Source organism: Curcuma longa, unplaced genomic scaffold (genome assembly GCF_044706935.1).
Source record: "Curcuma longa cultivar G26 ecotype Majalengka, Jawa Barat unplaced genomic scaffold, ITB_CL_G26_1.1 contig_19073, whole genome shotgun sequence".
NCBI classification, from domain to species: Eukaryota; Viridiplantae; Streptophyta; class Magnoliopsida; order Zingiberales; family Zingiberaceae; genus Curcuma; species Curcuma longa.
The window spans coordinates 7,573-33,226 of NW_027430988.1; the positions used below are offsets into that span (position 1 = coordinate 7,573).

At 32.2% G+C, this 25,654-nt stretch overlaps 1 protein-coding gene across 1 annotated transcript in view; it reads right to left on the bottom strand.

The window, feature by feature from the left end:
• Positions 1–1,589: 1,589 nt before the first annotated feature.
• The window catches only part of LOC141817027 (uncharacterized), a gene marked incomplete at both ends in the record, with an annotated part of 32,629 nt that continues 8,564 nt past the window's right edge, over positions 1,590–25,654 (bottom strand). Inside the window, 4 exon segments of the mRNA XM_074704729.1 lie at positions 1,590–1,699; positions 1,850–2,132; positions 12,684–12,739; positions 12,892–12,989. Coding sequence (XP_074560830.1) covers positions 1,590–1,699; positions 1,850–2,132; positions 12,684–12,739; positions 12,892–12,989 — 547 coding nt within the window.

Here is a 25,654-nt window from a genome sequence, read left to right on the forward strand (position 1 = left end):
TTGATTTTCATCCATGCCGATTGAGGAAAAGTCCATTACTATTCGATCCTACATGACACGGGCAATATGGTTCCAACACGGGCAGTACTGTGGTTTAACCATGTGTCGCTCAATGCTATGTTTCGCCCTTTACCCCGAACAAAACATTTTGGTCGCGTTGAGCAGCATGACACAATTTTAATCTATAGGCAACATACCAATGATAGAGAAGCAAGGTTGAAGAGGTAAAGGAAGGAGAGGAGGGCATTGGCACTAAAGGCATAGAATAGCAACTTAAAGAGTGTAGTCAAATAATGACACAAGGGTGAAGATGCCAAACATCGAGTGGATGAGAGCACGAGAAAGGAAACGAATGACACAACATGCAATGTAGATCACTTAGTTGAGTTGGCATTCCACTGTGTTAAATAGCACTGAATGAATGAAATTTTAGCAAGTGATAGATTCGTTAGTGGTGTCTAAAGCATATAATGGATTTCACAACTTTGGAAGTTTATGAAGAATTTTAAAAAGTGCATAAAATAAGTAATAAATTTAGAAATTAACCATTTAAAATATTAGTCAGATTTACTTGGTTGTTCTCCTTCACACAGATTCAAGAACCAATCTTGATTCAGAACACACTCCTGTAGCCCTAACTAATCTTTTCAAGAGTACTATGATAACTTATGTGATATTGGCGTGCCTATCCTACAGTAGAGAATATCAAACTAATGGAATCTAAAATAAATTCAATATATATGTTTTGTATTAATATTCTAGGAGCTAAGATCACAAACAAGCAACTGCATTGTCATAATACTTCACCAAAATTTCTGAAAGGATACCATCAATCAACAAAGAAAATGTAAAAAGAAAACTAATAGCTAATTTATTATAATTAAATCACATTCACAAGAGCTCCAAAGTTTGTATAAGCAGAGCTTAGACACAAAAAAAAAAGGTGTAATGTTTCTATAACTATGACCAAAAAAATTCCAGAGAAGCTACATGATGAATATTTCCCAAAACAAATTCAACTGCTGTATTTGGTACCTTTGGCAGCCAAACCTCTATATATTCCCTTAAAAATAATAGTTTGAGCTTACACGTTCTTGCAAGTATGCAAAATAAAGTATTTGTGAGATTGTATGTGCTTTACAACGTACTGCAGTCTAATTAATTATGAATTAACAGAGAATTTAAAAGGCCTGAAGAAAATTCAATGTAAGAAAACAATCAACGGTAGAATAGAGAGAAACCTCCTCATGATATAACCAGATTGTCAAAAATCTTTTGTTCTAACTATTTATGGTCAGCTACATAAATCTTATCTGCCATTGAGTTGCTAAGCAATATCACTAGTAATATTCATATTAATTATATTATTTTTTATTACGATTGTGCAATGTTTTCATTGATATCTCCATCTACCCTTTAAAGCTTCAGTTTAATAGGTCCAATTCTTCTATCTTTAATATCCGGTTGATCATTTTGAATATGTTTGTATCATTTCAACCTTTTTTTTTCTCATTTCAATTCCCATGATGCAACTATGAAAACTAAAATTTCAATACGTGACCAATGGCACGAAAAAAGGGGGGGCAAACCTTGTGATCAAACTCAGCCATCTTTAAAACTATTGGAATAATTATTGGATCACTGCCTGATTTTTCAGGTTTCAAGGTGTTATCAATTTGCAACTCCTTATGAGCATCACCTGAAAAAAAAAAGCATTAACAAAATCAAGAAAATGAAAATAGGGGTACGAATTTACTGTTGTCTTTTATTTCTTCACTACTTCTATAAAAAAAATATCTTTATTTACACAAAATTGAACACCTTGTCAGTTAGAGTAGATTGAAGTTACCTAGAGATTCAGAAGAAATGTCAACACGCAAAGTAGGTCTTGAGTCATTAGTGTCTTTAATCTCAAAAGTGCCTCTCCCATCCATAGTTACTTCCGTCTCTGGGACACTCAAAGTATTCTCAGTATCATCTACGGATGCATAACAGCTGTCATCAATGACATTTTCTGGACTACTTTCCACTATTTTTGTAGCGTCCACCAAAGTTCCCGACACTTCATCTTTTGGATTGGAATCTTTGTTTTCCTCTTCCATTAAATAAATACTTGGGTCCAAATGTATACCCTGGAAAAATTAGAAAAATATGGAATGTAATCTACAGTAAAGGAGGGGGAAAAGTCAATACTAATACAGAGAAATCCTGGCTCTTGACTATACAGAAAACCCGTTCTGGAATTTATTAAATAGGTGCACTAATTTTCTTAATCGTTGTATGAGCACACTCTTTGGCATGCCCTTTTATTTTTCCATTACTGCTCACTCAAGATGGTTGGGCACTGACATTGCCCTGCCTCCCACCATTGCTTTGAGCCCATTCAACTATAGAAAGCGTGAACCAAAAAATTAAAACCCACCAAACACCTCAAAAGAATTCCTACATCTCCTCTCTCTTCCCAGTTCCCTCACATTCCTCCTCTCTACTTGCCTAGAACAACCTCACTAGTCCTGTTGCATCAGAAGGAAGACACATCATCCTTCATATGGGTCCCTTCCAACCAAGCTGGTGGCATCTGCACTGCCTTGCTTCTGAAACCAAAAACACTTTGCTATGACATTCATTTGATGTGGGAACCAATGGGCACCCTCATTGAAGATCGCATCATGCAGTTTGATCACGCATGGCAAGGGGTGCACACTATAGATGATAGATGTTAACTCAGAAAAGGAATTTTGTACTGATTGTTGTTATAAAGAGAACTAATATATGATATTTAACAGGCTCAACACAACTATAATTAAAAATGACAATATGGTACTAAACTGATGCAGCGCTGGGACAATCTCACACAAAGAATCTCACAGAGAATTTTATTAAACTGAACTATAAATCTTATCCTACCAAATATAATAAACTTAAAAACAACTTTTAAAATATTAAATCTTGCTAAAATCTAAAACCTGAAATTTGAAACAAACACTAGATAAACCCTAAATTCTGGTGATTCACTTCTTAATTAATTTGCTAAACTTATGTCCTTAATGACATTTCTACATGTTGATACTTATATTATTGGTGACATTTACACATGCTGATTAAGTAATAATAATTGAATGCTATTTTAATCGGAAATAAAGATGATGATGATTTAAGGTGATAGTAGTAACTCTAAATATTGATACAATTAAAATAAAAATAGTAGATAATTATAGACATATTTATATACTTATATATGTATAAGCTAAAAAACTTAAAGAAGTTTCTTGACCTCCTAAGCAAGATTAAATTCATGCACATCTTTTCTAATTACCAACTTAGCAATTTGTATTTCTTGTCTGTTTTCTTTGACCTCTAGTTTTACACACACAAGCACTCTGTTGATATGATAGTTTCAGCTAGATTATAGAGTTGCTCAGAGATCTCGACCTGGTGATTCTGGTTTAATATTTGGTTCATTATATTTTTGTTTTGGTTCATCTGTTGATTTATCTATATAATTTTTAATGTATTCATAGAAAATAAAATATAAATAAAAAAAATTGAATTTTTAGTTATCTTGTTTATATGGTTCTTAATTCTTTTTTATTATATTGTCACCAAGTGGGATACCTTCTAGTAAGGAGGAATTATATATACCCCGAGGCATGACACGTGAGTACTTTAGCAATGTTTGATAGAGGTGTGCAACCAAAGGTGAATGCAATCAAGACTTGCTTTAACAAGTTAAAGGCGAGATTGGTGGGAGAAGTCTTGATTTGGTAGATAGCAATGTCGATCAACTTTATTAGCAGCAATGAAACAATGGTCCACAATCTAGCCCAAGGTTTAAAATATCGAGCCGTACCGAAGTTTCGGTCCCAGACTGGAACAATACAGTTTCAGTACCGTATCATACCGTGCCGGTATAGTTTCAGTATTTTTAAAATAAAATATATTAATTAAAATACAAAATTTAATCTAAATATTTAAAAATAAAAAATATTTTTTTTTGATAATTTTATAGGTTTTAATAAAGCCTATTTAAATTATCCCGAACTATAACTAGGAATTGATTATTAAAACCTAATTAAACCCTAAGTTTTAAAAAAAAATCACGAACAGCGCCACGCGATCGGTGCGCGCGGCCCGCGCGGAGCGTCGCCGGCCCCGGGCGAGGCCTCCGGCAGCATCGCCGGCCCCGGGCGGGGCCTTCGGCAGCGTCGCCGAGGCCGCGCGACGCCTCCAGAGGCGTAGTTGAGCCCTGGCGACGCCTCTGAAGGTGTTCCTCGATCGGAATTCTTGTGTCGGTGCTATGCCGGTGCCGGTGCCTCGGCGGAACGAATTTTTTCGTGTGTATCGCCCGATACGGCATGAGATTTCAATCCTTGATCTAGCCAAGACAAGACGTGTCATGCGGAGATGGCGGACAACATTGAACAAGTGATGAAGAGTTGCCTAACGAGGTGAGACTAATGGGGAGAATGGGCAAAAGGACTAGCTAGCAGAGGCGATAGAGATCTTAATAGTGGTCATGCAACAAGAACTTTTTTTTACAAGAGTATTTTTTTCCATTTTTCAATTCTCTCTTTTTTGTAACCGCTCTCCTTTTCCTATTAATTACTCTAGCTTTTTTTTCTTCTCTTTTTTTTTGACCTCTTTATTTTCTTTTTGATGCTTTTTTTAATTTTGTCATTGTTGCTGCAACAATAATGATTTTGGATTTTTTATGTAGCACCAAGGCCTGCAGTGCATGAGATAGAATGAGGTGTGGAAATCCAATTAAAACTCTATTAAAGGAGAACCAAGGAAGAGACATGGATGAAGACAATGTTAAAGCATGAGGATGATAGACAACAGCAGGACTAGTATTGAGACCAAACCACCAAACTTCAGCCCTAATACTAATTGAAGCAACAACAAAAGCAAACTGTTGAACCACATAAAAAATTTGAACGAAGTCGATAAAGCGAAGAAGACAATAATCTCACCCAGAGAAAAAATTGAGAAGTTAAATTGATAATTTTATTAAATCAAAATAATTAATTGCAAGATTATGGAATTCATAGAAAATAAAGAATAAAGAAAATACATTAATATTAATAGGAATTATAATCATTCCCTATTTATTAATAAAATAAAATTTATTAATTATTAAATAACAAAAATGAAATATCTAATTTATTGCAAATGTAGTAATCTTAAATATTTCATATTTCCTTCCTTTTATTGTTGATGTGTCAGTTTTATTTTCTTCAAAATTGTTTCCTATTATTTGTTTCTTTGTCTACATTATTCTCCCCCATTGAGGGCAACCCAAATTTTGGCAAATTGTTGACTTTTCTTCATAGGTTATCGTTGTCAAACACAGGGAATAATTGCTTCAGTAACTCTGTCTAATAGCATTTCTTCATTATTTTTATTTTTTGTACATCTCTTCTAATGAGAAAGAAATCAATACATTGTGTTTCTCTTTTTGTACGTTAACTTTGAGATATTTCTTTTTTATTGTTCTTTCCAATGAGTATGAAAATATCTAAATTTATTGCATGAGGAGAATAACGTTTATGTCTTAATTGAAATAATTTGGCGTCAAGGCAATAATGAGAAGGATGATTCCACAAAATTTATAGCAAAATCAACATACTAAGATGAAAGCTTAAAACTTCTTCTAGCATATTAATATATCTGTTAATTTAAAAATTGCACTTATGTTTAAATAAGTTGAAAATTAAATAAACAAAAATTATAATCAATCTTCCTCACAATATACCCAAATAAAGTAGATACAATTGATATGAATGCATTTAAAGTAGATCTGATGAAGAAATCTGAATTAATAAATGTAATATGAAAATTTATGATATCACTAGACATCTTATAACAATCATTGCTTAGTATTTCATCCCTAGTATTGGTAGATATAAGTTGCATATGTGAAGTGAATCTCTCAATTTGACAGATGAAGTAAATAAAAGGTGTAATTCAGTTGTTTGACGTTCACTAAGGTTAGAGCAAAAGGCTATCATCCCATGCGAATAACGCAAGGTTCTTAACTTTCCTTATAGGTGATTTGCCTTCCAAGGGCTCAAATGATGATGATGATGATGATGAGTTGTCTCATTTTTTATTGTAGTCAAAGAAAATTAGGTTAGGTTTAATTTTATTTTGATGTCTTTCTAGTTCTCGGAATAGAATTCTAATGTCCTTTCTTGTCAATATGCTTGATTCTCCTCTTCTTCTTGATGAAGTGAGTCATCTCATTCATTAAGTGATTCTTGCTTTCGGTTTCTCATTCGACTTTGAGGTGCTTTCCTCCTTGTTTGTGTTTCTTTTTACAAGCAATAAAAGTTAAGTTTCATTTCACAAAATAATTAATTAATTTAATAAGAGAAATTTTACATGACACTTTATAAACACCTACCACAAAGTTCAAAATCTCGAGTTGTGCTAAACTTGGAACGATACTATTTTGATATTGTGCCAATGTTTTGATGCATGGTGCTGATAATGAATTGAAATTAAAGAAGGAAGAAGATGAAGCATAGAAAGAAGACATTATAGCATGATTTTAAATCTTGTACCATGTCATGTAAAATGGTCAAAATATAATATTTCGGTAAATTATCAAAACTCAATATAGTAACTCAACACAGACAATCACCTTCAACCTAATGTGTCACTGTCACCATGCATCAAAGCGTAGGTACGATACTAGAATAGTATCTTTTCAATCAAAGACTGAAACTATTACATGGCTCGAGATTTTAAATCTAGGTGTCGAGTTGTATTGAATTTTGGTATTTTTTCGCACGATACAGTACATGATTTCAAACCACAATCTACTATATCTGCCTAAAGGCTTTTAGAGTATACCTTATTAAGTTATGATTTTTAATATATTCTTCAATGGCATGTAATCCATTGATAACTTCTTTAAATTGGTAGTGCATTTGGCTAATCATTTCCCCATTATTCGAAAGTTGTACACTTGACTTACTAATAAATCACCTTTAGTTATTCTAGATTCATATGTACCTTCATATAATTCAATTAGTTGTTCCCATAATTCTTTTGCACTTCTAAATGATCCGACTTCATTCAATTGCTCCGATGAAAGTCCACATTGAAGTGTGAGAGTGGCTTTTGGTGTCTGCTTATTTTTCATTTCGCCTTCCACTTATTAAAGTCGATGGGACTCTAAATTGGTTGGTGGGATTCATGAACCCCTTCTTGATACCAATCTAATTCTCGAACTCTATCATAAGTAAATATTTTAAACGAGTTTTCCAAAGAAAAATTTATCTCATCAAAATAAAAAAAAAATCCTATGGTGTTGAATCCGTCTTGCATTGTCATATATAATTTTTAAAGTGGCTTTGTTGGCAGTTAATCCTGGTCAAGCTCTAATATCAAATATAGAAAGAAGTGTTTTCTTCTTTACTTTGTGGCTTTGTCAACAGTGAATCTTTGAGAGTAACTAACTCTGATAAAAAATGTAGGATTGTATTTGTCGGAAAGGGTAAGGTGAATAGTAGCTTGTCTACTCTGCCCACTAGTCATGCTAAACACCATCATCGCTTATCTGGTACTCTTCTTCTCCCCTATATGTCCTCCCTCAATCACTCTTCTCCCTCTAGTTTACGATTGGGCCACACTCTCCCTCTCTTTTGTCATTCCACTACATGCCAAAGGTGTTGAAGTAATCTCGCACATCGATCGATAGTCGTGTGTCAATCAAGCAAAATGGTAGATTAAGCGCATGCCAAACAGAATGGCTCAACACCAATAATTATAGTTCGATTAATTGTTCTTTAATATTAAGAGAAGAGTAGCTTGATTGAATAACAAGATCAAGTTGTTGGACCCTTGACCAAGTGTCACGGTTGCAGAATTTATAAACTAACACTAGAATAAGAGGACTGCAAATCTAGCAAATGGGAAACCAGTGTTAGGCTGCAGCAATAGCAAACAAGTATTAGAGTGCAAATCCATCACTAAGGCTAAAGGGACTGTTGATGAATTTGATAGTTGTGTGCAAGGCCACCAAACCAAAAAGAGTATGAATGGATCAACAAGGTCTACCTAGTCAAATTCATCATTCGAGCTACATAAGAATTCAAGCCGATAGCAAACACTTCATTCCATTTGTCCAAAGTAATGTCGCTTCAATTAAACTTAATTCAGTCCCATCCCCATAACTACCGAACTAAGCAAATGAGCCCAATCTTTAATCAATGCATTAAGTTGAAGGAAAAATAGACAAGGAACTCTGCAAGATATATAGAGGTAATGAACAACCAAGGTAAGTTTATACTATTCATGTCAAAATACATGGTAATATTAAAAGCATGTCAGATGGTCAAAACGAACGACAAGAAATAAAGCGTGCTACTTCCCTACCTCTTTGCTCTTGGCCCGAAGAGCCAACTTCTCTAACCTAACTTTCAGATCCTCACTATCAATAACTTAAAACTTTTCCCCTTGTAAGATGTTAACCCCAAAGATTTCTTGTACTTTGTTACTTGAGGTAGAAAAAGAATATATCACTTTATTAAAAGATAAGGTATATTGATATACTAGACTAGAAACTCATCTTAGAAAATTATCTATAATTAAGAAGTTAATAAAACTAATTAATAGCTAACATAATTAAGAAATATATACTGCTATATATATATATATATATATATATATATATAGCTAATATGGTATTATATATACAACTAATATTCAAGTTGGAGCATAAATATTAATCATGTCCAACTTGTTACAAAAATAATCAATCCGAATCTCATTTAAAGCTTTTGTGAAAATTTGCCCTAGTTGTTCACCAGTCTTCACATATCTCGTACAAATCAAGTTTTGTTAAATCTTCTCATAAACAAATGACAATCAATTTCAATATGGTTAGTTCGTTCATGAAACACATGATTCGACGCAATATGAAGAGCAACTTGATTATCACACTACAGTTTTGTTGGTACTAAAGCCTAAGTCCTATTTCAATCAAGAGTTGATATATCTAGATTATTTCACACACAGACTGTGTCATAGCCTTATATTTTGACTCTACACTGGATTGTGACATAAATTTTGCTTCTTACTCTTTCATGAGGCTAAATTTCCTCCAACAAAGATATAATAACCTGAAGTAGATTTTCTATCTATTTTGGAACCTGCCCAATCTGCATCTGAAAAATATTCAATATGAGTTTGTCCTTGATTTGCATTACATGATACCTTATCCGAGTGCCCCTTTCAAGTAATACAAAATTTTCTCTACCGCTGCCAAATGATAAATTGTTGGAAATGACAAAAACTGATTGATAACACTAACCAAATATGCAATATTTGGACGAGTTACAGTAAAGTAATTCAACTTCCCAACCAATCTTCAATATGTCTCTGAATGTTCAAATAATTTCTCATCTCCTATGAGGTGCATGTTCTGAATCATTAGAGCACTACAAGGCTTTGCCCCCAATTTTTCTATCTCAGTTAATCGGTCAACGACATATTTTCTCTAAGACAGAAATATACCTTTTTTACTCTTTATAACTTCAACACCTAGGTAAAACTTTAACACCCCCCAAGTCCTTCGTGTGAAACCGAGTATAAATAAAAGACTTAAGAGATGAGGTTCCTATAACATTACTTCCAGTAATAACAATATCATCCACATACACAACTAACAAGATGATACCAACTCTTGATTGCTTAGAGAGCACAGAATGGCCAAATTTGCTTTTCATTGTACCAAAATTTTCAACAACATGATTAAATTTTTCAAATCAAGCTCGAGGACTCTGTTTCAAATCATACAAGGACTTTTGAAGACGACAAACTCGCCCTGACTCCCCTTAAGCAACAAAATCAAGAGGTTGCTTCATATACACTTCTTCCTGAAAATATTCATGAAGAAAAGCATTCTTGATATTAAGTTGATGCAAAGGCCAATGATGAGTAGCAGTGATTGAAATAAACAATCGAACAGATATCAATTTTGCAATAGGAGAAAAAGTGTCAAAATAGTCCACACCATAGGTCTGAGCAAAACGCTTTGCGACAAGATGGACTTTCAATCTAGCAACTGACCCATCCAAGTTGACTTTAACTATGAACACTCATTTACATCCAATAGCCCATTTCCCTGAAGGTAAATCAACCATGTCCCAAGTACCATTGTCATCTAAAGCATTCATCTCCTCTATCATTGCATCATACCAACCAAGATGATATATGAGTTCATGGATAGTTTTAGGAATAGAAATAGAGTCAAGTGAAGCAACAAAAGAACAAGATGATGATGGCAGACTGTTATAAGAAACAAAAGAAGTAAGATAGGAACACTGGTGTTCACCTTTGTGTAACCCAATAGAGAGGCCATCGCTCGAGATTGAATCAACTGACGAAGAAGGTGTAGGACCTGAATCAAGAAGTTAACACCTAGAGTAGACTTGAATAATAGGAGGCTTGATAGGATTCGATTCCGAGACGTGTAGAAAATTTAACAGAATATACCAACAAATCATCATCCTCCCCCTGACGAATCGGAATAGATGAAGACTGGAAATAAGGTGTATCTTCCATGAAGGTAACATCAATTAAAACAAGATATTTATTAATACTGAAGCAATAACATATATATCCTTTATGAAGACGAGAGTAACCAAGGGAGACACTTAAAATTTAATGACATGCGGACGAACATCCCAAACAAAACAGATGCTACCAAATATCCTAAGGTTAACAGGAAACAATGGCTTATTGGGAAAAAGTATTTTGAAAGGAGTCTCACTATGAAGAATAGAGGATGACATACGGTTAATAAGAAACATGTTGTAGAAACTATATCAGCCCAAAATGCTTCGGGAGCATTCATTTGAAATAAAAGAGCCCATGCAGAATAGTAGTCCTATAAGGAACTTGGTACCAACAACTTGATTGGAATATATTTACAACATTTTAATGATTTAGTATAGCAAATGATTTTTTGATTCATATCATTTGAGGAAGTTTTAAATAATATAAGATTCGCATTGACTCTAAAGAAGAAAATTTTATTTTAAATTGTTATTATCATCTTAGAATTATGATCTATTACAAGTTGTTGCTTACTATATAAAGATGGAACACAAAATTATATTATGTTTTTAATATATTTATTATGGGTAATTTTATATATACCATATAAAATTAGAATGATAATGCTTAAATTATTCATATCAATGCTATATATTGAAAAGCAATAGATATGATCACTCATAAATATCAAATATAGTTTTAAAAGATTATTATTTATTTATAGGATCTTACAATCCTTCGCATTCTTAAGTAGGATCTCAATCCTAACAACCATTGTAGGCAAGGAAAAGTGCAACTCTGATGAAATTGGAGAGCCCCACCTGGCCAACTTGCGTAAGCCTGCAAAGAATTAATTTGAATCTTTGTGCTCTTTAATAGACAAGTCTATTTATTTGAGATGTTTTACAGGTGTTATAATAGTTCTTCATGGGCGGTGGTCAAATCATCAATTATTTTGCTATGCAATTAGACTTGTTGTCGCCTAAAGGGATTTCTTCTCCTTATTCAATAGCAATATTTATCCATCGTCAACCTATCTAAAACATTGACAGTGAATTTGATGGACTACCTTCTAAGACAGAAGTGACTTCTTATTTTCAAATCCAAGAGACAATCAACACATCTTGCTAAAAATACAAGAGAGATACCTTGTCTCCCCTAAAAACACAACCCACCAGTAATGGAGCAACAAAAATGGTTTATGATACTGAGCTGTATTGATCGGCATAGGCAAAATTTACATTCCGCCTACCAAATAGCACCAGCACTAGGCACAGAGACGAAGCCACCATAACTTCAAGATGGCCTCGCCTGACTGCAGGGGGTTTCTATTTTTTTTAGTTTTTTTTCTTTCTTGTTTATTTAGTCTAGTTTAAGTTTTAGGAATAGTTCCATCTTATAAGGTTTAGAGGTTTAGGATTTAGGGTTTTAGGAAAATTAATTTCTTTTCTTATTTTACTTTTTTATTTTTTATAAATAATTCCTTTTCTTCTGATAAATTCTTTTCCTCTTTTGTTTATTTCCTTTTTTCCTTCCTTTTTAAAGATGAAGATAGAGATTAATTATTAGAAAAGCATCTATAATAATCAAATATTTTTAAATAATATTTTTATATTTAAAAAGTTGTATTAGCACGACACATTACGATACTGAAATCATATTGTTCTAATCATAAATTGAAACTCCAGCATGGTTCAAAATTTTAAATCTCGACAACAAATATTGCAATTTAATCAATTTAATGATCTATCGGAAATCAAGCAGATTTAATATCTAAAGCTCTAAGTCGATGCCTTTGATGTATTGGAAAGCATACTACTAAGGACAAACCAAAAGTGATTTGGATATTGGCAAAAAATTATTGCATTGACTTTTCTTGAGAGACAAGGGTCAATATCAAGGAAAATTTTCTTCTTCCATGCAAGAGAGGGGCATTATGCCCCTATTAGTTAATCAAAAACCAATAGTGAAATGTAAATAATGACTCACTATTGCCTAGTGAAACAGGCAGTATCAATGAAAAAAAATCCAACAAAGTGAAGTTATAATTAGTCAGCACCTAATATACCATTTAGAGTTTGATGTTGTAAAAGAAGTGTCAAAAACTAACATACTTCAATAATGATAGGCTTCCCATCTTTCATTGCCTTCTTCAAGTCACCAGCCAAGCCTGACAGAATAGTAGTCTGTTACAATCTAATGATCATGGGGGAAAGACTTCCATAGCATGAAAAGGCAATCTACTTTGAGTATGTTATGTGCTTCAGAGATAGAATGGGATTGTCCATAATAATTCTTGACTAGGAATCATTCTGAAGCTACCTTTCCTAACAATCCTGCATTCTCTACAGAACTCTGTTATTAGCTCTTCAGGTGAATTAAAATCACGCGCCCAAACTGGTGTGGAAGTCAATGGGGCACTGAAAAGAAGTATTAAAAGATTAATTTCTAATTCTTAAAGCACAAAGTGGATACATGTACAACTCTGAAGCATTTCATTAAAAGTTAATCAAAGATAAAATTAGACAAGATAAGATGAAAGAAATCCAAGCCACAAGCTCAAATGGCAAAGTTACTAAAGAGGATACCAACAATTTAAAAGGTGTATAGTTCTCTTGTTTTTCTCACATATGTTACAAAATCATGTACTTTTAGTGAGTGAAAAGACATCATATATACTACAAGTAAACAAATAGCATTACATGTTTAATGTTGAACATGGACCTAAACATTAAGTCACAAATGTTTGTACTGTTAATGACATAATACTGTTACTAGTAGTATTAATATAGTAAAATTTTGAACTTATCTTGAAAGTTTTGAATCATACAGAGTGCCACCTAGATGTGCGACATCAATACCAAAATAGAACAATTTGTAAATATTTATATTTTTCATGTGTTTTCACTTATTGGGGAGTTACAGGTTGACATGGATTCATTTTTGTTCTTTTTTATCATTAGGCACAGTTTAAAAGTATGGTTGTGTTGATTGGCAAGAAAAAATAAATAATGGTTTTTGGGGGAGTTGCATGTTGACATTAGTAGAATTTAAGATGGGAATCATTTTTGTTCGTTATCATCAGGCACACTCTAAAATATTACTTTGTTATGGTTGACATAGCCAGAACATTTTGTCCCATTGAACAACAAGAAGAGTGCATCAAGAACACAGGAACTGAAAGAAAGCACCACATTCCTTTCCTTTCATCTTCAAGATCAGGAAGCCTACATTTTGCATTACAATCCCTCATGTTCAGTAACACAAAAAGTTAAGCACCCATTTGGAAGAAAAATTCATCAGATTTCATCTGATGTAACGTTGCTGAGAAGCGAACCAAGAGACATAATATCAGTGAGTAAACCCTGCTCTAGAGAAGAGAAGCGGTGGAAACCTAACTCACATTGAGGCTCTAGCTGTCTGTGTTGAGGTGAAATGTGTCTAGGCAGACTTATAACATGTATGCTTTTTTCTTCTTCTCCTCTTACTTCCTACTCCGCCTCTCCCTTCCTCTTCTACATCCTGGTTTCTCCCTTTGCCTAATTGGTGCCACCAACACTGCACATTGGCATGGTCAGCTTAGCACAATCCCATTCTTACTAGGAACTGATACCCGGCTCGACATGAGATTTCAAAAGTTGTAACTGGGTTTGCTCCAGATTGGTGGTCTTATAGAAAGGCTACATACAAAAAAAAAAAAAAAAAAAAAACTAATAGCCGGATTGTCCTACAAGTATGAAGATTTGAAACTAAGCTTTTGGTGGTGGCATGGAAGATGATAAATTTTGGGACACGATGTAGAACATTGAAGAGCGATTGTACTGGAAATGGAAGGTAAAGCTGGTGGGTAGGAGTTAAAGGACCAAGTTCTCTTAGATAGAAATTTTATTAGAATGATCATCAAATTAGAGGGACAAGGAAAGCCTGAAGATTGAATAAGACAATAAAAAAGTGAAAGGCTCAGTATCTACCCCAAGACTCTTGAACAAACATTGTATCCAAGAAGGATAAACTTAAGGCAACATGAAAAATAAGTCAATAAGAGGATCCACAAGTTTTATAGGTTGCTAATAATTCTAATCAGTCTCAAAATGAAGAGCAACAAGTAGCTGTGTAAATGGTCTCAAAATGATATAAATTCTGGGCCAAGAAGAGGCTTGTAGAAGCCATGTAATGAGACATGTTCCTCAGCAACATCTCAAAGTTGAAAAAACAAAAACCTTGAGTGTAAACAGAGCACCTGAGGGAACCAGTGTCTCCACCAACTATCTCAAGGCTTTGCATGCCTCAACCAGCGATCTCATAAAAGATAAGAAAGTCGTGGAGAACTCAATGTTTAATGGCCAATAAACAAATGAAAACAATATTAGGTGATCGCTTTTATCAACTCAACTCTACAATAACACGGACCCTTAAAACTTGGTCTAAATTTTTACACGGTATGTTGACCTAGTAAAATAAATATATATTTTTTATGTTTAAAAAATCATATAATATTTTAATTTGCATAAGTAGCATTCTAAACAAAATTAAACTAAAGACAGAAGTGGTAAATCAACTAGTAAGAGAGAATTGGCTCAAAGGGAAGGAAATAGTAGCACCAATTTGAGCAAACAGCATCAATAATTTGACCAACCATCCCTAGCAAAATCCAATTATGGTTATGAACAATTGTGTTTGTCCCAACCACTTGAGGTCAGCTACATGATTCATTAATTAGACTCTACGCACAGGTCTATTATTAGTAATATACAAATCAATTAAATTTTATTTTCTTATTATGTTAAAATTTTTATGGGATGGTGCATGGATGCTGGGCCATCTGATCATTCAGCTCATGGTTTGAACTTCATTCTGTGTTAGTCAACAAAGACAAAAAATTTAGTTCCGCCTACCTACCAGCATGTGGAAAAAGCACGGACAAAAATTTAAGTTCCACCTATCAACCAACATGTGGGAAAAGCACGGGCGAAAATTTTAGTTCCACCTACAGACCAGCATGTGGAAAAGCACAATACATAAAATCATTCCCCTGCAAACCATGAGTGGCATACAAACCTTAAATACAAACCCTTCTAGCAATGTTGACAAAGGTTCAGCTCCTTATCATCTACAAAAGACACAATGAAAGTCTAGCAAAGATGAAACTTGTGCATGGAAGTCACTAGAGATGAAAGTCTTGTGATGCACTTTTTGTTGCAAGATCTAGTGAGTAGTGATCTCCACAGATTTGGATCAATGACAACTAAATATGAGTCTCATAGAGAAGAAAGTGTTATTAAGAGATCAAGTGTGAATTTTAGGATACAACAACATCATTGAGATGAAAGTTTCACGACACCACTGTTCACTGCAAGATCTAGCAACATAAAATTCAGGCTTCATCCCGATCTCTTCCTCATTTGTGAGATGCACGAGTTCCTCGACTCCATTGGTAATCTTCTTCCTCCTCTACTTCCACTTCTCCTCTTTGGTGTTCGGCACACCCTCTAGCACTGAGACTTAGCACACACAACATCCCTCATGCCTATTGGGGACTGAAACTCCAGCTCAACTCAAATTTTAAACCTTGATTCAACCTAGGGATTTCCTTCATATTCACCCAAACATTTTGGCATATCAACTTTAGAAAATGAATAATTAAATAAAGGAGAGTTCATGAGATGGTGCCTAGATGATTACATTGCTTTCCATCTCTATTTTTCTTTATACTAAGTTCACAATAGTATCTTTCTATACTCCACATATTACATGTAATACTCTTCCAAAACTCAAACTAGTGGCGCATAGATATTTCTCATTATATCTTTCTTATAATATTCATGGAAAATTTTACCATCAAAATAGTCATAAGTTCGAGGAAATAAAATATTTTTTTTTATAAAGGTACCTATTATATAAAATCCTACAGTAAGCCTACTACAAGAACAACAACCACCAAACCTTATCCCACTAGGTGGGGTCGGTTTAAAGTAAACCTACTACATCTAATAATTAAATTCTCAAGCCATGATGATGAAATGACTTTACTATTTATGTTGAATGAAACCAAAGTGAAAACCTAGTAGTGTTGATTTTGTACCATCCATAATCGACTAAGCTAGAGAAGGAGAAGCAAACTTGCACCTTGATGGTGGAGAGCAATGGATGAGGAACAAAGAAGAAGAGGCAAGAGAAGAGATCATGACATGGTCCTTGAGCCTTTTCCATCGTCGTCCTAAGTGGATTAATTGGCAAGTACTCCGGGCTAGGGTGGTCAAGACTCCAAATTCATGAACAAGCTGGAGGAGCAAGTGTTGAGAGTTGTGTGACTATCAATTGAAAAATAACTTATTAATATTAATAAAGTGATATATATGTAAACAAAACTTATATAGATAATGTTGTAAGCTAATATATTAGTAAGTTACGTCATTAGAATTAATTAACTAATATTAATTTATAAATTGTTCATCATGTTTTAATATTAATTAACATATAAAATATAGTTAGTTACTAAATGTTATAATTAGTTTACCAAAGAAAGTTTAGAAATAACTATTGGACAAGAGATGACGGTCCCAACATTAACAGTGAATATATAGTGCACCTTTCTTTTCGATTCCTGTAAATTACAAAACTTAAATGCAATTGGTAAATTTAAGTATGCTCATGTCCGATTAATATATAAAAATTGTAAATATATAGCACAAATCAATATAAAATAAACACAATGCTAACAAATAGGCATTAAATGATTCAGAGAACACACTCATACTCCATAGCTTGTAAAGCACCCCTCAATATTCACTAATTTACCCCCTTTAAATGAAGCAATGGATAAGCCTCCACAAGTATGATACGTTGCTAGTATTGAGATAATGTTTCTCGCTTGTGATTAGGTCCAATAGGAGTTTTGGACTTTGACCAAAACGATAAGGTTTCGGTACCATATCATGCCATATTGGTATGATTTCAATACTTATTTGATTAAATTATTAATAATAACATAATTAATTCCCCTTAATAAATATATTTTTTAATAAATTTTTTATTAAAATTAATTATTTAGTTCATAAATCATTATATTGTTAATGTATGTCGGTTCTTTTGTTTATTATTTTGATAATCTCAAATTTAAGAATTAAAATGATTGTAAATTTAGTTTTAATTTTAAACTTTAGTTATATTTCTTCATTCCATAACAATTTATACATATAATTTATTAAATTTTTGTAGTAAAACAAATGAGACCGTGTCTCCCGTCTAATAAAAAAACTTCAGCATGTTTTACTTTTAAATTCTACAAAATTAAACATTTTCATATTTGAAAGCATAGTCTGAGTGCTTTTGTGTTGATTATGTAATTTTATTTGAAATGAATTGCTATTTTTACGAATTTATATAATTGTGTTTAAAATTTAAAAGTATTTTTTAACTTAATTAAATAATGTTTTATTTAATTAAAATGACATATTGAACCCTAATTAATTGTTGATGTTTAAATTAGAGCTGAGAGAAGGTATAAGGAGGATAAGAAATTTGAGATTTAATCAAAGTGGCAAGTCATATCCTAATTATTTCATAATCTACCTCAATCTCTGTTACAAAACTTGAAACACGGAAAAATATTTAAAGATGTTAAATACTAAATTTTTTCCTATTTAAATTGTTATATTTTAATTTTTTTAAAAACAAATAACTAATTAAGTTAAAGAAAACTAATATTAGGCGAGTGGAAGTTGGTTTAGGATTAAATTTTATAACAAATATGATGATTACAATCAAATGGGTTCAAACCAAACTGATTTAGATTTATTTTGGTCTATTTAAAACTAAACTAAATTAATATATAGGAAAATTTGGTTCAGTCTTAATTAGATTTGGTTAGTTTTATTTTTATAAGATTAGGAATTACATAATTATTTAATTAGATAGATATTTTCTCTCACTCTCCCATCACTTCCGTAGCTAGCCACCCACACACCTTGCCCACCTCCTGAGTCGGCGAACTACTAGTCACTTGGTGCGGTCATTGCGCCCACCGCCTACAACCGCCATCACTTATACTCTCAATTGTCTCTCTCTCCAGTAAGTTTTTCCTCTTCTCTACTCATTCTCCCATCTTTCTTTTCTTGAGTTGATCAAACTTGGGTGATCTTGGTTAATTGATCATGGAGCCAATTACAACATAAAACTTGAAGATGGTCGTTAAGCTTGATAAAGGAATCGAAGACATGTGAACCCTTATATTGCTTATGATGTTTTAACCTTGGGTTTATTTCTTAGCATAGATTATATCGATACCGTAATGGCTTAGGCAAAGCTTAGGCTTCCTAAAGCTTTGTTTTTGTTGAAGCCTTATGGCTTTAGGGGTGTTCCCATGTCATATTGATTGATGGCTCTAAGTCTCAGACCTTAGGTCAACCTATGATGAGCTATAAATATAGGGGATTTGCCCAAATAGTGCCCATTGATTAAAAATTATCTAGTCGATTAAAGTAGGTCTTACAAAGAGATAGGAGTTGATTAAATGTCGAGTTTGGACAATAGAATCTTTTTGTTTAACAGTAGGATTCAATAAATGTGTATTTGATGATATGCATCAAATGCATAGAGTACCATAAGATTTGGAGATCAAGTACCCATGGTTCAAAATCTCAAACTGTGCCAAAGTTTCGGTCTTTTATTGAAAGGATATTGTTTCAATTTTGTACCAATGTTTCAATACATGATGTCGATAATGGATTGGAGTTGAAGAAGGAGATAAAGTATAGGAAGAAGACATTGTCTATGTCAAGCATGATTTTAAATATTGTACCATGTCGGGCAAAATGGTTGAAAAATAACATTCCGATAAATTATCAAACTCAATGTCATAGAGCACAAACAAGACAATGTCTCTTTTCTTTGCTTTATCTCTTTCCTCCTTCAATAATATGTCGTTGATATCATGTAAGCGTCAGCATGATACTAAAATAATTTATTGAAAGGATATTGTTTCAATTTTGTACCAATGTTTCAATACATGATGTCGATAATGGATTGGAGTTGAAGAAGGAGATAAAGTATAGGAAGAAGACATTGTCTATGTCAAGCATGATTTTAAATATTGTACCATGTCGGGCAAAATGGTTGAAACATAACATTCCGATAAATTATCAAACTCAATGTCATAGAGCACAAACAAGACAATGTCTCTTTTCTTTGCTTTATCTCTTTCCTCCTTCAATCTAATCTGTCGTTGATATCATGTATCGGAGCGTCAGCATGATACTGAAATAATATATTTTCAGTCAAAGATCGAAACTACAATATGACTCAAAATTTTGAACCTTGGTGCTAAGTTGTTTCGAGTTTTGATAATTTACCGAAATGATGTATTTCAATCATTTCGCATGGCACGACACAAGATTTCAAACCATGGTTGAAACTTAAAACTAGAAGATGGTCAACAATCTTGATAAAGGAACCCAATATTCTTTGTGATATTGTAATCTTGAATTTCTTTTTGGATGTAGATTGTATTGATTTATGATGGCCAAGGTAAAATTAGACTATCTAGAGTTTTTTTTTCTTGAACACTCTTACGACTTAAATTGTTCACAATTTACGATGTTAGTGTTCCTGAGCTGTCTTTGTCGATAACTTAGGTCTCAAACTCTAGATCAACTTATAATAAACTATAAGATGAATAAAAGAAATTATCTAGACAGTGTCAATCGACTCTAAGTTGATTCAATCCAATGCAGTAGACTAGTCAACAACAGTAGGTCAATCAGCTAGAGTAGGTAAGTGGCCAACAATAGGCTAGTCAACTAGAACAAAAGTTGACAATTAACTAAAGGGTTTAGACAGCAAAAGATTTTTTTTTGTTTGAGCTCCAATCATTTAGATGACCTTTTCAATTAACTTAACTAGAACGATGAGGAACAAGTATTAAGTTGATTCGAAATGTTATTAATAGTTCCAATATTTAAATTTTAAATTACTAGTCGACTAGACCATATATTAGACCATATATCCAATTAACTAGAGATATCTATTTAGTTTTTCTACCATAGCTTATTCAAGCCTTAAAGATGTTTTGAGTACTAAGACTTAATGTTATATATTCTCATTTGTCATTCTAAATTGAGATCAAGTACCCAAAGCATATCCAAAAACTAAGATAAAAATTTTTATGGCTTCAACTCGATTAAGCTCTTTGGTAATTTCTTCTCTCCCTTTTACTTTTATTTTATCTCTTAGGAAGAGGTTATAAGGTTTTATCCTCTTCAAGTGAAATCTCTTATTTGGGTCAAGCTTATGAGCTTGCAAAAATCTTATCAATGATTTATCCTTAGAGGTTTTATCTACAATTGTAGAGACCAACGCTTTATCTACGATTTTAAGATGGTGTGAACATAAACTTAGACGACCAATAAATATTCCAGTTAGGCGAAGTGAAACTATGACAAATATTATCAAACAAGAAAGAGAAAAACCAAAAAAGACTTGGTTAACAACAATAAAATAAGATAAAATTTATTTAAATATAGATGATGATATAGTAGGGGATAGAGCCCAATGGCGTAAAAAGATCTATATAGTCGGCCCCACCTAGTGGGATAAAACTTGGTTGTTGTTGTTGTATATTGTATTGTGTCATGTCAATGTGATTTCAATATTTTTTCTTTTTAAATTTAAGTGTATTAATTAAAAAAATTATTTCCATTAATATTTGATTGCTATAAATGCTCATTAGCACTAATAAGTTTATACTTAGGTGTTATCTATTGAATTCATGTTTCGAGATTACCTCGTGAGCTCTTTTGTGCCTATTTAATTTTTTGCAAAATCTATATTTTTATTATTATTGCAATGTAATAGCCTTAATCACTTATAATTTAATTGTAAAGGAATTGAGTCCAACAACTTGCATCTAGAATGGTCAAAAAAAATTGGTCTTGATTGCTTATGTTAATCATTTATTTGAATATTTTAAATTCAAATTATTCATGAAATTTAAAGTGTCTTCTAAATTTTGTTTAAGATTGAAAATAAAATTAGATATTCTATTGTGTACGAGGAACTATTTCTTTATGGATTAGTGTTTCCTCTATATGCTTTTTGTTTTTTTGTTTTAAAAAATCAACTTCTATGTTATATTTTATATAAGTTTTTAAGCGTTGAAGAACTTAAAATTGTTAGTTAAAAGCAAATAAACATTTCTTTTTTTCTAAAAAAATTATTACATCACTATCCCAAATTAAAAAATCAACCCCATAATTTTCCAACACCTAAATTAAATAATCATCCTAAGAAATGCAATATTGATGTTGATTTCTCCACGTACCCATCAACGTATCTTAATTCACACTAGAATTTGGACATAAATGTATACCATTAGAATCAGAACTATGTCTCGATATCTCATATCACAATATCTCAATCAACATTAATCTCAACAAGCTCTCTTACATATCTTGATAAACATGACTTTTACTTTTGTTTGTCACCTTTATATCAGCATAGATTCTAACTCATAATAACTCTAGCATCATGATCATCATCTTGGGTTGTATAACTTGCTCACGTGTCTAAGGCTCAGGATTGGTATTAAGAGAATATAAGTTTCATAACCACAATTGTATCAGTACTATCATTTCTTCAATTAGTAGTTACACTTTTGTCATTGGATTGTAGGGTCAGAAGGCAATGATGTTTCATCAGTCTTATTTTATGTCCTTGCTCATCACTTACATTGAGTGGATTTTAACCAATCCTCAACTTACTTCTTCCCTTAAAAGCAAGAGTTTTGCCATTTCCCTTTCCTTTTAGTGGAAATTGCAAAAGTTTTGCCTTTAATTACCTTTAGTTGTGTTTAGAGTTGGGATGTTTAAAAATATTCGAATCGAGATCTAGGCAAATAAAAATTCCCAATCAAAATCTCCTTCATCATCATCTTCCGTACCACTATCTCCTCTATCAAGTAATGAATTTTCAATCTTGACAACGCTTCAACAATCTATCATTCCTCTATCAAATCTACATCATTGGACTCTTGCTTTTTCCTTTTATTTTGTAACGACACTTAGTTGAATATGGGTGTTATAGTGAACGTAGACTATTTTTTCCAAGCAACGATAAGACAAATAATTTTGCAATTTTGTATGAATAAAGAGAAAGTTGACAAATTTCTCTTGAAGATGCATCTGTGAGAGAATCCATACCATAATTTCTTTTAAATTTCAAGCTAATTATCTACATTGTAACCACCATTCAACTATAAGATAAATAAGTGAACAAATTAAAAGTCCCTATATATATTGATAATGACTAGTAATAAGTTATTTTATATTTATCTGCATCAATTTTATATTTACATGGCAATGCAAAAGGATCTCCAAAAGAGTCATAGACCTCTCAGAATAATTAAATTTCATTAATATCCTCAACAACTAATTCTCTATTTGGTGTAATGTTCAAATTACACATTTAAGTGTCTTTAGGAGATTATCATTTGTGGCTAGATTATATTGGTATTGATGTCAAATTGAGATAATAATCTAAAATAATTAAACATATATAATTATCAATATTAAAATTTTCTTATTATTTAAAAGAATATACCTACCAATAAACATTTTTCCCATTTTGTTGTTCTATCTTGCAATAATTGTATCAATATAATGTTGACACTTAGTTAGCCTCTTGATTTTCTATTTTTTTTATAAAATAAGTGGTAGACAATTTGCAGCTTCTTGTCCATATTGACTTTACATAAAAGAAGGGTTCTACTGATATAAGAATTTCTACAATGTAAGGCAAAAATCTAGTAGATATAATAATTTTTTGTGTCCTTGCCTTTAGTGATGTTAATCCTCATAAGTGAACATGGCCTTCAATTCAACTTTTTTTTCTAGAACTTTAACAAGAGAAAATGAGTTGCAAACTATTTCCTCACAATCATAGAATCTCATTGTCAAAAATTTCCTTTAATTCTTGAGTCAAATAACAATTATAAAAGAAATTTGTTAATATTTCTCCTTTTTTACTACCTTTTTCACTTATCAAGTCTCTCAATGCTCGTCATCATCAAATCAACATAGAGTGTTGCAAATAGTGTCTATAAAACAATGTTGGTTGTTTTTGCTTTAAGGGCTCTCTCCAACCCTGAAGTTGACATCATTGTTTATGGCCACATGTACTGTATTTTCTACACATATTTCATGAACTACACTATCCATCAAGAGATATTTGTAAGATACATCATGATATTCTATTTTTGATATTCTGTAATTGCATCAACAAACTTATGAAATATCACCTTTCCATTACAGTATAATAGAAAATTGATAATGTTCATTGGCATAGATAGTGTCTAGCTATTGCATATCAAAGTTACCATATAGGCCACATGGCTCATGATAGTATTCATGTCTTGATCTACTCCACTTGTTTGTCCAAGTCCAAGCTAGCAATTTATGCACGATTATAGTTTCAATATCAAGATTAAACTTTTGGATGTTAAACATCATGCTATGGTAGTATCTATTGTTTATTCAAGGGGAAATTCATTTAAAAGGAAAAAATTAGTAATACTCTAACTGATTCATTTCTTCTCTCTTGTGTAGGCATTATAGTCTAATTCTTAACTTGGTTTAGAAATACCATCAGATCAATATCAACATATCAATTAAACATCCTCATCCTTTACGAGGAAAGAAATAACCAATAGCACCTTATGATAAGGTAGCACAAATACTTGCACTCCTCTCCAATGTTGGTGCAACGGTTAAGTTCAACTAGCACCAGTTGAGTCAATTTCACAAGTACTAACTTTATCCCCGTTATATTGCATATGTTGCTCATTATCATATTTAACACAAGCGGCATGAAAAGCTACTACAAATTCTTGATCATTTCGAATATCATCACCATGACTTTCAACTTTATCATAGACACGTTAACAAGATCTACAAAGGTTGTCTACTAAAATTTTCATGTTTGTTATTGAAGTATTTTTTTAGCATCAAGTTCCTTCATTGCACGAAACTTCCTCCATTGCATGATGAATTTCTTACAGGACTTTTGGACACTTATAAACATACAAGTATCCACCAACATGTTGTCTAAGACGTACAACCTCACCACCACATCTAATCATATTACAATGTTAATACTACTAATGAAATTGATTCTATAATCGACATGTATCTTAAGCTACATTATTAGGCTTCGGTTTGGTGTCATTCGTCTAACTACACATGATTAAAATGTTAGAGTATTAAAAAAAGGTAAAATCAGTAAATAAATACACTAAATAATCAAAATTTATAACATTGACAAAACTAACATAAGAAATTATCCTATTTATAAAAAATCAACAATATAAGAAGAATATCTAATTTTAACAAAAATACCTAATAAACAAGATAAATATCTTCATACGAAAATATTATTCAAAACTTTTAAACAATATTAAACTGATAATGAAATTTGTCTCCAGTTTATTATTCTTATAAATATAGAGGTTAAGAAAACTAAGAGTGAACACAAGTATACCAAGTGGATGTCAACACAACATTGTCATTTTTTTAGACTCATTATACATAGATGTTTGAATATTCAAATATACTTTTATTATTAAAATATACACTTATCTCTTAAAATTTTTACAAACGTATTAAAGTAATTTATAGAAAATAAATTTTTAAAAATAAAATAATTCTCAATTATATGAAATTTTTCAAAAATAATCATAAAATTATTTGAAGGGGAGCCTTAGTGCAATAGTAAAATTGCTCCAGTGTGACCTGGAAGTCACGAGTTTGAGTTGCGGAAACAACCTCTTACAATGCAGAGTAAAACTACATACAATAGACAGACCCCCGCATTGACATTGGAGTTTTGTGCACCGGCTATCCTTTTTAATCATAAAATTATTTAAAGAGTTCAAGGATAATCATTAAAACTATTCATCTTTTTTTTAAAGTTATTTGAAGGGGTAAAGTTGAAAGAGGAGCATTGGCACAATGGTAAAATTGTTGTCATGTAACCTTAAGGTCATGGATTCGAGTCACAAAAATAACCTCTTGTAAAAAATACAACTTAAGGCTAC